Raw genomic sequence first — 17808 nt, 5'->3', positions numbered from 1 at the left:
AGTATATGCATCAAAAAGTTGATCCTGAAATGTAAATTTTTTTTTTTGAAACAGGGTTTTGCTTTTGTTGCCCAGGCTGGAATGCAATGGGACTGTCTGAGCTCACTGCAACCTCCATCTCCTGGCTTTAAGTGATTCTCCTGCCTTAGCCTTCCAAGTATTTGGGTTTAGTGCCCACCATAGGTGCCCACCACCATGCCAGGCTAATTTTTTTGTATTTTTAGTAGAGATGGGGTTTCATCATGTTGGCCAGGTTGGTTTCAAACTCCTGACTTCAGGTGAGGCTGGTTTTGAACTTTTGACTTCAGGTGATCCATCCACCTAACCATCCCAAAGTGCTGGGATTACAGTTGTGAACCACTGCACCTGGCCTACATATCTTCCTAATGATTAAAAATGTGCATTTTAGGCCATGCGTAGTGGCTCATGCCTGTAATCCCAGCACCTTGGGAGGCTTAGGTGGGTAGATCATCTGAGGTCAGGCGTTCAAGACCAACCTTGCCAACATGGTGGAACCCAGTCTCTACTAAAAATATAAAAAATTAGCTGGGCTTGGTGGTGGGCACCTGCAATCCCAGTTGTTCAGGAGGCTGAGGCAGGAAAATCACTTGAACCCAGGAGGCAAGGTTGCAGTGAGCCAAGATTCCACCACTGTACTCTGGCCTGGTGACAAGAGTGAAACTTCATCTTAAAAAAAAAAAAAAAAGACATGTAAATGAAATATCTTTATTGCAGAACGTGCTGAGTTTATGGGATATTTACACTCTAACTCCTGTATGGAACTGGCCCTGTCTTCACATAGAAGAGTTTCTTCTTACTACAGAAGCAGATTCTCCTTCATCAGTCACGTGGTACGTTATGACTATGGCTAGTAGTCATTTCCCTTCTGTTAGCACCAGGTTTCTTGTCGTGTTTCGTTCAGATTATTTATTATGTTCTGTATTTTAAACAACACTCAGTCTGACAGAGTTAAGACTGATTTATTGTTTGGAAAATTCATTGGGAATAAGTTGTCAATATGAACCTCCAAGTGATTGTGTTAGAAAGTGTCACTCTGGTGAATAAACATGCAGAAATGGAATACAGTGTCTACTACAATGTGTATTTTATTTTTTATGCAAGAGTGTCACTTTAACTTAGTTTACTATGTCTTGCAATTGGCAAGGCATACTTTTTTAAATTGACAGATAACATTGTATGTTTTTATTGTGTAAAAGCTTATTTGAATTATTTAAAGCTTCTTTTATCTTTTAGGCAAGGAATTACAAATCTCAAATTAATAGCTCTGACAGCTACAGCTAATAAGAAGGTATTGGAAAATTTTATATCATGCTTGTCCATATTATGTGTTAGAAAAAGCATTAGCTAATACAAAAGTAAATGTTAAATAGTTCAGCATATTAGCTCTTAGTTCACACAGAAACTTGACAATCAGAAATAGTCCTGCAGAACTTTTTTTTTTTTTTTTTTTTTTAAAGACGGGGTTTTACCATGTTGGTCAGGCTGGTCTTGAACTCCCTACCTCAGGTGATCTGCCCACCTTGGCTTCCAAAGTGCTTGGATTATAGGCGTGAGCCACCACGCCAGGCCTAGAACTCTTTTTTTCCCATTTAAAATAAAAAGTTATAAATCTTGACTGGTTTTTTTCTTTTGAGAGGAGAAACTGTCTCAAAATAAGTAAAATAAATCATACAGTAACAAACTTATAAATGCTTACTTTTTGCATGTAGCTTTATACCATGTGTTTTATTATTTATTTATTTATTTGAGACAGAGTCTTACTCTCACCCAGACTGGAGTGCAGTGGCGCAATCTCGGCTTACCACAACCTCTGCCTCCAGGTTCCAGCAATTAACCTGCCTCAGCCTCCTGAGTAGCTAGAATTATAGACGTGCACCACCACACCTGGCTAATTTTTTGTACTTTAGTAGAGATAGGGTTTTGCCATGTTGCCCAGGCTGGTCTCAAACTCCTGAACTCAGGCAACCTGCCTGCCTCAGCCTCCCAAAGTGCTAGGATTATAGGCATGAGCCACTGTGCTCCACGACTCCCATGTGTTTTAATCTGCTCTTAATTGTGAAGTGCTGTTTTGTGTTTGCAGGTTTAAATTGATCTGCTAAATTAATTGCTCTGCTATTTTTCTTAGATGAAAAACCTCATGGTTTATTCATTACCTACAATGGAAATACTATATTCTTTGGAAGTATCTAGCGTTTCTTCTCTGGTCCAAACAGGAATTAGCGCAGTAAGTTTATTTGCATTTTAAAGTATTTTTTTAACTACTTTTTTCTTTATCCAGTATCTAACAAGGGATCACTGAAAGCCTTCATAACTAAGCTAAGCATTAGTGGAACCTAGTGGAAACCTGGATAAGTCTCAGGTTTTTAAGTATATATTTATATTTATTTTTATTTTTATTTTTTTTGAGACGGAGTTCCGCTTGTTACCCAGGCTGGAGTGCAATGGCGCGATCTCAGTTCACCGCAACCTCCGCCTCCTGGGTTCAGGCAATTCTCCTGCCTAGCCTCCTGAGTAGCTGAGATTACAGGCACGTGCCACCATGCCCAGCTAATTTTTTGTGTTTTTAGTAGAGACGGGGTTTTACCATATTGACCAGGATGGTCTCGACCTCTCGACCTCGTGATCCACCCGCCTCGGCCTCCCAGAGTGCTGGGATTACAGGCTTGAGCCACCGTGCCCGGCCAAACTATATTTATTAATAGAGATCCTCAAATATAATTATTTGTTCAAGGTTAGTCATCATATTTTAAAAAAAAGAAAATCAAACACCAGTCAATATAATTATTTGTTCAAGGTTAGTCATCATATTTTAAAAAAAAGAAAATCAAATAAAACACCAGTCATTTGCTTATTCTTTTTTGTTTCTCTACAGGAAGTATAAATCATGATGGGAGGTGGAGGCTATTGCTCTTACATATTTATGTAACTAATTTTCATATTTATGTAACTAATTTGTGTATTTAAAAAAATACTGTAACACATTTGTTTCATTTTTTATACACACACTGTATTTTTCCAAACCATTTAGAAATTATTTGTAGACATCATGACCTGTCATGCCTAAATCTTCAGAAGGTATCTCCTAAAAATAATGACAGTCTTCTACAATGCAATTATCACACTCAAAACATGTAACATAAATACAGTACTATTTATTATAAACTCTTCTAAATTCAAATTTTAGCTAATTCGGCCAATTACTTTAATGCTTTTTTTTTTCCTTATTCATGATCTGTAGGGAGCCAGCCCTATATCACCTCTAGGTACCCCAAGTTCGGTGGCAATATAGGAATCGGAAAAAGATTAAGAGTGACAGTGGGACCAGGAGGCCATCAGCTTATTACTTTGGAGAACGCAGTGAAGGCCCAGAGCTCCGATGATCCACACTATTTATTGATTACAGTTACTTTGATCTATAGGGTAGGGGTGGAGTGAATCAGTGAGCCGGAAGTGAATCAGTGAGCCGGAACTGGTGTGTCATTCTAAGGACTGATAACGGTGGTTTGGGAGTTTCACAAAACAAGAACATGTCGTTATCTTTAGCTTATTGTTTATGTGCAGCTGATGAAACACAGGCCTTACAAGGAGCCTACAAGTCTGGCTATGTCATAGTGCTATGAAGGGGTTTTACATCCTTGAGCACAATATTTATGGTAACAGCCTAGGTCACCCTGCACCAGAACATGAGGCACAGAGAGGCTTTCCTCCTCAGAGGCCTCCAGTGGCCTTACACAGTTTATTATTCCTTGTTTATATGTTACTCATAACCAGTTTAGGCACTCTGTAAGTCCTTTCTCCTTTGCTGCTTTTCCCAACAATGATCTAGTCAAGAATCACTCATCAAATTTATTTGTCATGGTCATGTGATAGTCTGATGTATAATAGTTCCCTAATTTTTTTTTTTTTAAGACAGAGTCTTGCTTTTTTGCCCAAGCTGTACTACAGTGGCACAATTATAGCTCACTACAGCCTCCAACTCCTGGGCTTGAGTGAGCCTCCTGAATAGCTGGGACTATAGGTGTGCACCACCAGGCCTGGCTAATTTTTTATTTTTTGAGACAGGAGTTTTGCTCTTGTTGCCCAGACTGGAGTGCAGTGGCACCATCTCTGCTCACCACACCCTTTGCCTCCCGGGTTCAAGAGATTCTCCTGCCTCATCTTCCTGAGTAGCTGGGATTATAAGGAGTACGGCTAATGTTGTATTTTTAGTAGAGACGGGATTTCTCCATGTTAGTCAGGCTGGTCTCGAACTCCTGACCTTAGGTGATTCGCCCACCTCGGCCTCCAAAAGTGCTGGAATTACAGGCGTGAGTCATTGTGCCCGCCCCTGGCTAATTTTTAAATTTTTTGTAGAGAGTTCTCACTATGTTTCCTGGGTTAGACTCCAGCTCCTGTGCTCAAGTGAGCTTCCTGGCCTGGCTCTCCAAAGTGCTGAGATTACTTGTGTGAGCATATCCTGCCTATTTTTTTCTTTTAAGACATTGACATTTTTGAAGAGTCCCACCCTGAGGTTTTGTAGAATGTCTCTCTATTGGATTTATTTGATGTTTCACCATGATTAGATTCATGTTAAGCTTTTTTGGCACAAATACTGCACAGGTAATAATACTGTTTTCTAAACACATCACTTTAAGGGGCTCATGGTATCATCCATTTGTCCTGTTATGGGTGATTTTAAATTTGATCATTTGGTTAAGGCAGTTCTGTTAGATTTCTCCATTTGTAAAGTCTTTTTACCTAAATAGTTAATAAGTAACCTGTGTGATGTTATTTTTAGTCTGTGGAAATTTTTTTTCCTAGCCATTTTTTCCTGGTGTTTTTTTTTTTTTTTTTTTCTTAAATTTTTGTGGATACATAGCAGGCATGTATATTTATGGGATACCCAGTTTTAAAATCCACTGATGGATAATTTATGCCTGAACCAGTAGTCACTCTAGTAATTATAAAATACATTGCTCTTATATTGGAATTTTAATCATGTTTTTGTTGTTATTGTAGGATACCATATACCTTTTAGAAGGAATTTGCAAAAATGATCCAAAGTAGGTCATGTTTTATCATTTTAAGTAATAGCTACATTAAATTTTACATATTCATATTAAAAGCCAAGTGCATTTATAGTGAAAACTTTTTCCAGATTGTCTGAAGACTCGGTCTCTGTGTTAGTACTCAGATGTCTTACAGAAGCTTTACCAGAAAACAGGTAAATTCTTATTTTCTTTTAAGCTTTACCCTTTAGTTAATAACTTAAATTCCCTGATTAATAAGCATTTAACAAAATTTCTTTTCCAACCTATCAGATTGAGTCGGTTACTTCACAAACACAGATTTGCTGAAGCTGAGAGCTTTGCAATTCAGTTTGGACTAGATGTTGAGGTAATCATTCATGTATTAATTTGTTCACCAAACAAGCATTTGCTCATGTGCTAGAGGCTTAGGGGACAGACATGTAAAACGTAATTGGAATTTACTGTGAATAGGCCTGTAATTAAGATACGACTGAAGTCAAGTAGAGATTCCTAGGAAAGAGTGACCCACAGTGGGGCAGAAAGATGTCATTGAGGAGGTTGTTTTCAGGTCAGGTCTTTTTTTTTTTTTTCTTGAGGTAGAGTCTTGCTCTGTTGCCTAGGCTGCAGTGCAGTGGTGCAATTTTGGCTCACTGCAAATTCTGCCTCCTGGGTTCAAGTGATTTTTCTGCCTTAGTCCCTTGAGTAGCTAGGATTACAGGCATGCACAACCATGCCCAGCTAATTATTTTATTTTGTTTTATTTTTTTGAGACGGAATTTCTCTCTTGCTGCCCAGGCTGGAATGCATTAGTGCGATCTTGGCTTACTGCAGCCTCCACCTCCTGGGTTCAAGTAATTCTTCTGCCTCAGCCTCCTGAGTAGCTGGGGTTACGGGCATGTGCCACCACGCCTGGCTAATTTTGTATATTTTTTTTTTAGTAGAGGCAGGGTTTCTCCATGTTGGTCAGGCTGGTCTCAAACTCCTGACCTCAGGTGATCCACCTGCCTCGGCCTCCCAAAGCTTTGGGATTACATGTGTGAGCCACTGCACCTGGTCTAATTTTTATATTTTAGGTAGAGATGGGCTGGTCTCAAACTCCTAACCTCGTGATATGCCCGCTGTAGCCTCCCAAAGTGCTGGGATTACAGGCATGAGCCACTGCACCTGGCCTCAGGTCAGGTCTTGAAGGTGTTCCAGACAGATCATGGAGGGGAAGGAATTCTGGGTACTAGGTCAGCATGGATAGAATGAACAGGACTTGTGATGCTTCATGAAGTCCTACTTATTAGGTAGGACTAGAGTGTAGGTTATATGGGCAGCAGAGCAAAAAAAGATGATGCTGCAGAAGTAGGGGCCTTTGTCACCCAGGCTGGAGTACAGTGGGGCAATCAGCTTACTGCCACTTTGACCTCCCAGGCTCAAGTAATCCTCCTGCCTCAGCCTCCCAAGCGACTGGGACTGCAGGTGTATACCACCATGCCCAGCTAATTTTTAAATTTTTTATAGAGACAAGGTTTTACTGTGTTGCCCAGGCTGGGCTTGAATTCCTGGGCTCAAGAGATCTGTCTACCTTGGCCTCCCAAAGTTCTGAGATTACAGTCCCAAGCCACCAATTCTGGCCAGGAGTGAGAGTTGATTTTGCAGGTGATAGGAACCTACTGACCGTTTTAAGCAGGAGAGTATCTTGATTAGGTTGTCATTTTGGAAAGACAGAATTGTTTGGGGAGGGGTAAGTGCATTGGGACTAAGCATCTTTCTCTAGGAGACCTGAACCTGGGCAATGAAGTATAGATACAGGTGAGAGAGAAGACTGATAAGAGAGGAATACAGGCCAGGTGCGGTGGCTCACACCTGTATCTCAGCACTTTGGGTGGCTAAGGTGGGCAGATAATCTGACATCAGGAGTTCAAAACCAGGCTGAGCAATATGGCAAAACCTAAATCCTCTACTAACAATACAAAAATTAGTCAGGTGGTGTGGTGGATGCCTGTAGTCCCAGCTACTCAGGAGGCTGAGGCAGGAGAATTGCTTGAACCTGGGAGGTGGAAGTTACACTGAGCAAAGATCATGTAACTGCACTCCAGCCTGGGCAACAGAGCGAGACTCTGTCTCAGAAAAAAATAAAAGAGAGAGGAATATAGAGGGTAGAATCAGCAGGACTTAGTGATCAAAGGGAAGGAAGGGCAGGAGACTTGAGGTTGACTTGCTGAACTATGGCTCATCATACACATTGGGTGATGATGGCATGATATAAAATGAGGAATAGGTGTGGAAGAGCAGTTTAGGAACAAAAGTTGAAAAGTTCTTTATGAAAACTGGATGTGAACTGAGCATTGTGGTGCATGCTGGTAGTTCTTGCTGCTCAGGAGGCACGGGCAGGAAGATTCCTTGAGTCCAGGTGTTTGAGGCTATAATGCAACATGACTGGCCTGTTAACAGCCACTGCACCCTAGCCTGGGCATCATAGTGCGCCTCTCTCTCATCTCTAAATTAAAAAAAAAAATTGGATGTGAGCGGTCTGGTGAAATAGAGATGTCTGGTGGGAAGTGGTGTAAGCTGCCTCCAAAGGTGGGAGACACCAGTGTAATGGCTCAGACCAATCCACCAAATGGAGAGAGTAAAAAGATTTGAGTACGTGATATGGGGGCAGTAGCATAAGAGGGATGGAGGAGGAAGGGTTATACACATATTTGAGAAGAAATGAGAGAGGAAAACTGTAAGAATGTATGATCATAGAAGCCAAGGAAGCAGTAAGTTTTAAATGTACTGGGGAGTGATCAGTAGTTTCAAATACTACAGAGAAGATCAAGTATAAAAGCTGAAAGATGTCTGGAGGATGCAGCAATTAGGTCATTGATAATCCTTGAAAGTTAGTTTTTGGGGAAGTAATGAAAGAGAAAGTCTGATTGTAGTTGGTTAAATAATTAATATTTACTGGCTGGGCATGGTGCCTTACGCCTGTAATCCCAGCACTTTGGGAGGCCAAGGTGGGTGAATTGCCTGAGCTCAGGGTTTGAGACCAGCTTGGGCAACATAGTGAAACCCTGTCTCTACTGACATACAAAAAAAAAAAAAATTAGCTGGGCGTGGTGGTATGTGCCTGTAGTCCCAGCTACTTGGGAGGCTGAGGAAGGAGAATTGCTTGAATCCGGGAGGCAGAGGTTGCAGTGAGCCAAGATTGCACCGCTGCTCTCCAACCTGGGCAACAGAGCAAGACTTCATCTCCAAAAAAAAAAAAGAGTTAATATTTACTAAGTCGGTGCTTGCTATTCATGTGTTTGTTTTAAAAATACAGTGTTTTAAAACATACAGAATAATTCTTTAAAAATATATACATGTATACATATGTATACGTAAATACATACATATATATATGTGTGTATTTTTTGTAAAGATGGGGTTTCATCATGTTGGCCAGGCTGGTCTTGAACTCCTGACCTCAAGTGATCGATCCGCCTCAGCGTCCCAAGGTGCTGGGATTACAGGCATGAGCCACTGCGCCTGGCTGAAAAAAAAAATATATTTTTATATATGTTTTGTAGAGACAGGGTCTTGCTATATTGCCCAGGCTGGTCTTGAACTGTCCTGACTTCAAGTGATCCTCCCTCCTTGGGCACCCAAAGTGCTGGGATTATAGGCCTGAGCCACCATGTCCAGCAAGAATAATTCTGTATATTTAGAAATGTATATGAGTTAAGAGACAAAGGAAGTAAAATAAAATAAGTACTAAATACAAGAATAATGTATACTTCTGGTTGGGGAAGGAGGATGATATATTTGGGAAGAAAACAGTGGGATCTGAAACTATTGGTAACATCTGCTTTAGTTTTTTAAACTAAGGGTGATGAGTATATTACTATTATAGTATTTATAATTTACACTATTACCTTTTTGAACATCTGAAAGATTTTAAAACTAATGTAATCTCAGCTCTTTGAGAGGCCAAGGCGGGTGTATCACTTGAGACCAGGAGTTCAAGACCAGCCTGGCCAACATGGTGAAACCCTGTCTCTACTGAAAATATAAATAGTAGCTGGGTATGGTGTTGGGTGCGTGTTGTTCCAGTTACTCGGGAGGCAGAGGCAGGTGAATTGCTTGAATGAGAAGAGGTTGCAGTGAGCCAAGATTGCACCACTGCACTCTAGCCTGGACAACAGAGCGAGACTCTGCCTCAAAAAAAAAAAAAAAGAGAAAACAAGAATAATTGTACATATTTTCGAGGTGCAATGTGCTTTTATACATTTACATTGTGCAGTGACTAAATCAAGCTAACTAACGTATCTGGCACCTCACTTTTTTTTTTCGTGGTGAGAACATTTAAAACCTGCTTTTTTTTTTTTTTTTTTTTTTTTTTTTTGGGGAGACAGAGTTTCGCTCTTGTTACCCAGGCTGGAGTGCAATGGCGTGATCTCGGCTCACTGCAACCTCCGCCTCCTGAGTTCAGGCAATTCTCCTGTCTCAGCCTCCTGAGTAGCTGGGATTACAGGCACGCGCCCCCACGCCCAGCTAGTTTTTTGTATTTTTAGTAGAGATGGGGTTTCACCATGTTGACCGGGATGGTCTCGATCTCTTGACCTCGTGATCCACCCACCTCGGCCTCCCAAAGTGCTGGGATTACAGGCTTGAGCCACTGCGCCCGGCAAAACCTGCTTTTTTTTAAGCAATTTTTTTCTTTTTTGAGACAGTCTTGCTTTGTCTCCCAGACTGGAGTTCAGTGGTGCAATTTCGGCTCACTGCAACCTCTATCTCCAGTGTTCAGGTGAATCTTGTGCTTCAGCCTCCTGAGTAGCGGGGATTACAGATGCACACCACCATGCCTGGCTAATTTTTTGTACTTTAGTGGAGACGCGGTTTCGCCATGTTGCCCAGGCTGGTCTCGAACTCCTGAGCTCAGGCAATCTGCCTGCCTCGGCCTCCCAAAGTGCTAGGATTACAGGTGTGCCACCACACCTGGCTCTTTTAGCAATTTTGAAATATACATTATTACTAATTATAGTCATTATAGACCTCTGATCTCTATAGACCACTATAGACCTCTATAGTCATTATAGACTTCAGTTATTCCTCCTTCTAACTGAAGCTTTACAGCCTTGGAACATCTCTGACACTTCTGTATCCCTCAGTCCCTTCCCCTGGGCTCTAGTTATCGCCATTCTATTCTCTACTTTTATAAGTTTGTCTGTTTCAAGATTTTACGTGTGTCTGACTTATATCACTTAGCATAATGTTCTTCAGGTTTATCCATGTTGTTGCAAATGACAAATTTTCCCTTTTTTAAAAATATACAGAGGCCGGGCGCGGTGGCTCAAGCCTGTAATCCCAGCACTTTGGGAGGCCGAGGTGGGTGGATCACGAGGTCGACAGATCGAGACCATCCTGGTCAACATGGTGAAACCCCGTCTCTACTAAAAATACAAAAAATTAGCTGGGCGTGGTGGCGCGTGCCTGTAATCCCAGCTACTTAGGAGGCTGAGGCAGGAGAATTGCCTGAACCCAGGAGGCGGAGGTTGCGGTGAGCCGAGATCGCGCCATTGCACTCCAGCCTGGGTAACAAGAGCGAAACTCCGTCTCAAAAAATAAAATAAAATAAAATAAAAATATACAGGATCTTACGATGTTGCCCAGGCTGGCCTCGAACTCCTGGTCTCAAATTATTATCCCGCCTTGGCCTCCTGAGCAGGCTGGCACTACATGCAGCTTCTAGACTAAACAATATTTTATTGTGCAAATATGCCACATTTTCTTCATTTGCTTATCTGTTGATGGATAGCAGCTTCTAGCCTGAACAGTATTTTATTGTGCATCTTTATTCAATTATCTGTTGATGGATATATAGATTTCATATCTTAGCTCATATGAAGCTGTTAGTAAGTGTACTGCTTGACATGTTTAATAAGGGCTCCACATAAATGGTTCCATACCTGCTAATAATCTGGATTATCTCTCAGATATCTAAATGTTACTTTCTCTAAATCTTATTCCTGGAGTGTATGAGGATTCACCTTTTTCATAGTAGTTTGTCTTACTCAGCTTACTGTGAGAATAAGCCATCCTCTGGTATTATTGTACTTCAAATTGCTTCATGTGGCATGTTTATATTACAGCCTGTTTACAAGGTCAAGTCAAATCATATATTAGAGAAACTGGCTTTGCGTTCCGTGGATGCCAATGAAGAGACTGAATGGCAACAACTTATAGACGATGCTAAGGAAAATCTACATAAAATCCAGGTATGTTTTCCTTGTCATATACTGGAATACTGAGATTGATGTGTTGATCAACGTTAGGTTGCCTTACTGTGTCTGGCATTTGTGAAACAGGATGATGAATTTGTGGTGAATTACTGCCTGAAGGCTCAGTGGATAACCTATGAAACCACTCAAGAGATGCTGAATTATGCCAAAACCAGGGTAGGTTCATTTTTTTGTATTTTGGAGTGGGTGGTTTTTTTTGGTGGGGATAATTTGCTTTAATCTCTCAGAATTCTACCACCTCAAAAATATTTTTTCCTCCTATCCTCTGTGTGTGTCATTAATAAAAACGTTTTTGTAACAGCTTTATGGAGATAATTCATATCCTGTACAATTTACCTATTTAAAGTATACAGTTCAGTGGTTTTTAATATATCCATTGAGTTGTGCAAGCATCATCATCAGTTATAGAACTTTTAAACCTCTCTAAAAAAGAACCTCTATCTCAGGCCAGATGCGGTGGCCCCCACCTTAATCCCAGCACTTTGGGAGGCCAAGGTGGGTGAATTACCTGAGGTCAGGAGTTTGAGACCAGCCTGGCTGACATGGTAAAATCCCATCTCTACTAAAAATATAAAAATTAACTGGGTTTGGTGGCATGCACCTGTAGTTCCTGCTTTATTTGGGAGGCTTAGGCAATGAGAATCGCTTGAAGCTGGGAGACAGAGGTTGTGGTGAGCTGAAATTGCACCACTGCACTCCAGTCTGGGTGACAGAGCGAGACTTTTTCTGAAATAATGAACTTAGGGCTGAGTTCAGTGGCTCAGACCTGTAATCGCAGCAATTTGGGAGGCCATCGCGGGTGGATCACCTGAGTTAAGGAGGAGTTCAAGACCAGCCTGGCCAACATGGTGAGACTCTGTCTCTACTAAAAATACAATAATCAGCCAGACGTGGTAGTGCACACCTGTAATCCCAGCTACTTGGGAGGGTGAGGCAGGAGAATTGCTTGAACCCAGGAGGCCGAGGTTGCAGTGAGCCAAGATCACTCCACTGCACTCCAGCCTGGGTGACAGCCTGAGACTTTGTCTCCAAAACAAAACAAAATAAAAAGTTAAATTAAAATGACTGGGTGCGGTGGCTCATGCTTGTAATCCCAACATTTTGGGAGGCCAAGGCGGGTGGATTGCAAGGTCAAGAGATCGAGACCATCCTGACCAAAATGGTAAAACCCCGCCTCTACTAAAAATACAAAAATTAGCTGGGCATGGTGGCATGTGCATGTAGTCTTAGCTACTCGAGAGTTGAGGCAGGAGAATCGCTTGAACCCGGAAGGTGGAGGTTGCAATGAGCTGAGATCGTGCCATTGTATTCCAGCCTGACGACAGAGTGAGATTCCGTCTCACAAAAAAAGAAAAAAATCAAATTAAAAAGTTTAAATGGTTGGGCGCTGTGGGTCATGCCTATAATTCCAGTAGTTAGGGAGGCAGAGGTGGGCAGGTCACCTTAGGTCAGGAGTTCGAGACCAGTCTGTACAATACGGTGAAACCACTTGTCTACTAAAAATATAAAAATTAGCCGGGTGTGGTGGTGTCCTTCTGTACTTCTAGCTACTCAGTAGGCTGTGGCAAGAGAATCTCTTGAACCTGGGAGGCAGGGATTGCCGTGAGCTGAAGCTTTGCCACTGCACTCCAGCTTGGGTGACAGAGAGAGACTCTATGAAAAAAGAAAAAGAAAAAAAAGAGAACTTCTATGCCATTAATAGTCATTTCCCATTCCCACAGTCCCCCAGCTTCAGGAAACCACTAATTTACTTCCTGTCTCTCTAGATTTGCCTGTTCTGGACAGTTCAAATAAGTGGAGTCATGTATGTGTCCTTCATGTCTGATTTCTTTCACTTAGCATAATATTTTCAGGGTTCATTCATGCTGTGGCATGTGTCAGTGCTATATTTCTTTTTATTGCCAAATATCCTATTTTATGGATATACCACATTTTGTTTCTCCATTTATCAATTGATGGACATTTGGGTTATTTCTACTTTTTCTCCCAATTTTGTTTTTGTTTTGTTAAAAAAAAAAATAACATGAAATTTACCATCTTAACCTTTTTTTTAAAAAATAAAAAAATTATTTTATTTTATTTTTGAGAGAGAGTCTCACACTGTTGCCCAGGCTGGAGTGCAGTGGCGTGATCTCTGCTCACTGCAGCCTCCACCTCCTGGGTTCAAGTGATTCTCCTGCCTCAGCCTCCCAAGTAGCTGAGTTTATAGGTGCCCACCACCACACCTGGTTAATTTTTGTATTTTAGTAGAGACAAGGTTTCACCACGTCAGTCAGGCTGGTCTCAAATTCCTGACTGCAAATGAGCTTCCTGTCTCGGCCTCCCAACGTGCCATGATAATAGGCATGAGCCACTGCATCCTGCGTATCTTAACCATTTTAAAATTTAGTTGTGTTAAATACATTTATAATCACATGCAATCATCATCCAACTCCCCAACTCTTTTCATCTTTATGAAACTGAAACTCTAAACACTGACTTCCCATTTCCCGGTCTCCTCAGGCCGTGGCAAACCATTTGCTGTCTATGTATATAATTTTGACTACTATAAGTACTTTATATTATATGGACTCATACAGTACTTTTGTAACACTTACTTCACTTAGCATAATATCTTCTAGGTTCATTTATGTTGCAAATGACAGAATTTCTTTCCTTTTTGTTTATCCATGGTCCCTGACTCTGACCCTAACCCTGACTTCTTATTTTCACATTTTTGCTGCTATGCATAATGCTGCTATGAACATGAGTATACAGATGTCTATTCGAGTCCCTCTTTCAGTTCTTTGGAGTAAATACCCAGAAGTGGAAATGTTAGGTCAAATCCTGATTCTCTTTTTTTGAGACAGACTCTCACTGTTGCCCAGGCTAGAGTGCAGTGGCGTGATCTTGGTTCACTACAACCTCTGCCCCTCCCACTCACCACTGCCCAGCTCAAGTGATTCTCTCCCCTTAGCCTCCCGAGTAGCTGGGATTATAGAGGTGTGCCACCACGTCCAGCTAATTTTTGCAGTTTTAGTGGAGACAGGGTTTCACCATGTTGGCCAGGCTGGTCTGGAACTCCTTACCTCAGGTGATCTGCCACCCACCTTGGCCTCCCAAAGTGCTGGAATATCAGGCATGAGCCACCACATCGAGCCCTAATTCTCTCTTTAATTTTTTAAGGAACCGTATTAGTTTCCACAGTGACTGTGCCATTTCACATATTCAGCCACACTGCATGAATGTTCCATTTTCTCCACATCTTTGCTAATACTTTTTGTTTTTGAGACAAAGTTTTGCTCTCACCCAGGATAGAGTGTAATGGTAATGCATTGCAGCCTCAAACTCTTGGGCTCAAGCAATCCTCCTGCCTCAGACTCTCAAGTGTTGAGATATTGGGCCAAGTGCGGTGGCTGTAATCCCAGCACTAATGGATGTGAGGTGGGAGGGTAAGTTCTTTTTTGAGATGGAGTCTTGCTCTGTCACCTAGGTTGGAGTGCAGTGACGTGATTTCAGCTCACCACAACCTCCCCATCCTGGGTTCAAGTGATTCTCCTGCCTCAGCCTCTCAAGTAGCTGGGACTACAGGTATGCGCCACCATGCCCAGCTAATTGTTTGTATTTTTAGTAGAGATAGGGTTTCACTATGTTGACCAGGCTGGTCTCAAACTCCTGACCTTGTGATCTGCCTGCTTCGGCCTCTCAAAAGTGCTGGGATTACAGGCATGAGCCATCTCACCTGGCCAGAGGATAAGTTTTGATACTGTTTGCGTATATTAGTTTGTCTTATATGTAAGAAATAATTTTTAAAAAATTGATTCTTTGCTGGGCTCATGCCTGTAATCCCAGCACTTTGGGAGGCCCAGGCAAGCAGATCACTTGAGGTCAGGAGTTCGAGAGCAGCCTGGCCAATATGGTGAAACCCCACCTCTACTAAAAATATGAAAAAAAAATTAGCTGGACATGGTGGCGTGTGCTTGTAATCCCAGCTACTTGGAAGGCTGAGGCAGGAGAATTGCTTGAACCCATGAGACAGAGGTTGCAGTGAGTGGAGATTCTATCACTGCACTTCAGCCAGGATGACAGAGCAAGACCCTGTCTCAAAATAATAATAATAATAATAATAAAGATAAAATAAAAAATCGTTTCTTTTCCTGTCATGGACCTTTTTTTACATGCAGTTTTTGTGCAAATAATGCCATTTTGCAATGACCTATGAGTATTGTTGCTATTTATTTATTTTTGTTTATTCTTTTTTATTTGAGATGGAGTCACATGTTGTACCCCAAGCTGGAGTGCAGTGGCACCATTTCAGCTCACGGCAAGCTCAGCCTCCTGGGTTCAAGGGATTCTCATGCCTCAGCCTCCTTAGTAGCTGACACTACAGGCGTGTGCCACCATGCCTGGCTAATTTTTTTGTATTTTAGTAGAGACAGGGTTTCACCGTGTTGCCCAGAGTAATCTAGAACTCCTGAGGTCAGGCAATCCACTTGCCTCAGGCTCGCAAAGTGCTTGGATTACAGGCATGAGCCACCGCCCCCAGCCAAAAGCATTACTTTTTTAAAAAAGTCACTTCTTTATACTTTAATATTCATTTCACACTTAAATGCAATTTGTTAAATTTTTTTTTTGTTTTTGCTGGATGTGGTGGTGGGCGCCTGTAATCTCAGCTACTTGGGAGGCTGAGGCAGGGAAATCGCTTGAACCCAGGTGGTAGAGGCTGAAGTGAGCTGAGATTGCACCATTGCACCCCAGCGTGGACAACTAGAGCAAAACTCCATCTCAAAAAAAAAAAATTTTTTTTTATTCACAGAAAATCCATCTTTTAGGAAATAGCTAACATATGAGATTTTCTTCTAACTGTATTTCTTATTATTCTTAGCTTTTGAAGAAAGAAGATAAAACTCTTCTTATTTATTCTGATGGCTTGAAAGAGGTAATTTCATTAGATGTATAGGTTAATATGTGGGTGAATATACCTTTATAATATATTTTCTATTCAAGATAGGCCCATATTTTATCAAGAGCAAGTTATTTTAATACCTTAGTTTTCTTATCTACAAAATCGTAATAGGTACATACTTTATAAGGTCATTTTGGGATCAAAGGAAATAATTCCTATATACTGTTGTGCATAGTACCTGGTACCTGCTAAACATTGAAATGAAGATAAACTGTGATGATGATTATGATGATGCCAGAATACATGTGTGCGTGCATGTGTGCATATAGATATTTAAATTCTTAAAGTAATATTGTAATCCAGCTGGATTTGGCCATAAGAACTTAGAAGTCAGTGGGAAAACTGATTTTAAAGAGTACCTATAGTCTGGGCTTGGTGGCTCACACTTGTAATCCCAGCACTTTGGGAGGCTGAGGTGGGCGGATCACCTGAGGTCAGGAGTTCGAGACCAGCCTGGCCAACATGGTGAAACCCCGTCTCTACCAAAAATACAAAAATTAAATGGGAGTGGTGGCAGGTGCCTGTCATTCCAGCTGCTTGGTGGCTGAGGCAGGAGAATAACTTGAACTTGGGAGGCAGAGGTTACAGTGAGTTGAGATTGCGCCACTGCACTCCAGCCTGGCTACAAAAGTGAAACTCTGTCTAAAAAAAAAAAAAAGAATACCTATAATTTTTTTTTTTTTTTGAGACAGAGTTTCGCTCTTGTTACCCACACTGGAGTGCAGTGGCACGATCTCGGCTCACCGCAACCTCCGCCTCCTGGGTCCAAGCAATTCTCCTGCCTCAGCCTCCTGAGTAGCTGGGACTACAGGCGCGAGCCACCATGCCCAGCTAATTTTTGTATTTTTGGTAGAGACGGGGTTTCACCATGTTGACCAGGATGGTCTCGATCTCGTGACCTAGTGATCCACCCTCCTCATCCTCCCAAAGTGCTGGGATTATAGGCATGAGCCACCACGCCTGGCCAAGAGTACCTATAATTAATGTGTGTGTGCTTTTATAATTGGATGTAACTGGAAATTTTTAGTCTCGTGTTTTGTGTGTATGTATATGTGTATGTGTGTGTGTGTGTGTGTGTGTGTGTGTTAAATAAAGGAAGTCCTGTGGGAATTGAGTTGTGATGTGAGATAAAATGTCAATGTGTATTCACATGTGAAATGTAATGATTAATTTTTAGTGTTTTTTAAATTTCAATATTATTGCATATAAATTCAGATTATTAAATTATTTTTTCTTCAGGTGCTAAGAGCTCATGCAAAATTGACTACCTTTTATGGAGCATTTGGACCAGAAAAATTCAGGTGTGTATATTCACTGTTAAAATTTTTTAGGCCAGGCATAGTGTCTCACACCTGTGATCCCAGGACTTTGAGAGGCAGAGGCGGGTGTATCAGCTGAGATCAGGAGTTCGAGACCAGCCTGGCAACATGGCGAAATTTCGTCTCTACTAAAATGCAAAAATGAGCCAGGCGTGGTGGTAAACACCTGTAATCTCAGTTACTAGGGACGCTGAGACAGTAGAGTTGCTTTCACTCGGGAGGTGGAGGTTCCAATGAGCGAGATCACACCAATGCACACC

At 41.5% G+C, this 17808-nt stretch overlaps 1 protein-coding gene across 4 annotated transcripts in view; it reads left to right on the top strand.

Annotated features, from left to right (window-relative positions):
- Positions 1–17808, top strand: part of KNTC1 (kinetochore associated 1) — a 110514-nt gene that overhangs the window by 17348 nt on the left and 75358 nt on the right. For all 4 annotated transcript variants that reach the window (XM_074402113.1, XM_074402112.1, XM_074402110.1 and 1 more), the window contains 10 exons: positions 736–851; positions 1255–1309; positions 2147–2245; positions 5020–5063; positions 5159–5224; positions 5322–5397; positions 11135–11260; positions 11351–11440; positions 16149–16202; positions 17469–17530. In XM_074402113.1, the coding sequence (XP_074258214.1) occupies positions 736–851; positions 1255–1309; positions 2147–2245; positions 5020–5063; positions 5159–5224; positions 5322–5397; positions 11135–11260; positions 11351–11440; positions 16149–16202; positions 17469–17530 (788 nt within the window). The remainder of the gene's footprint in view (positions 1–735; positions 852–1254; positions 1310–2146; positions 2246–5019; positions 5064–5158; positions 5225–5321; positions 5398–11134; positions 11261–11350; positions 11441–16148; positions 16203–17468; positions 17531–17808) is intronic.

The sequence above is a fragment of the Saimiri boliviensis genome, chromosome 7 (genome assembly GCF_048565385.1).
Source record: "Saimiri boliviensis isolate mSaiBol1 chromosome 7, mSaiBol1.pri, whole genome shotgun sequence".
NCBI classification, from domain to species: Eukaryota; Metazoa; Chordata; class Mammalia; order Primates; family Cebidae; genus Saimiri; species Saimiri boliviensis.
The sequence above is the reverse complement of the archived record's forward strand: the minus strand, read 5'-3'. Positions and strand labels throughout refer to the sequence as shown.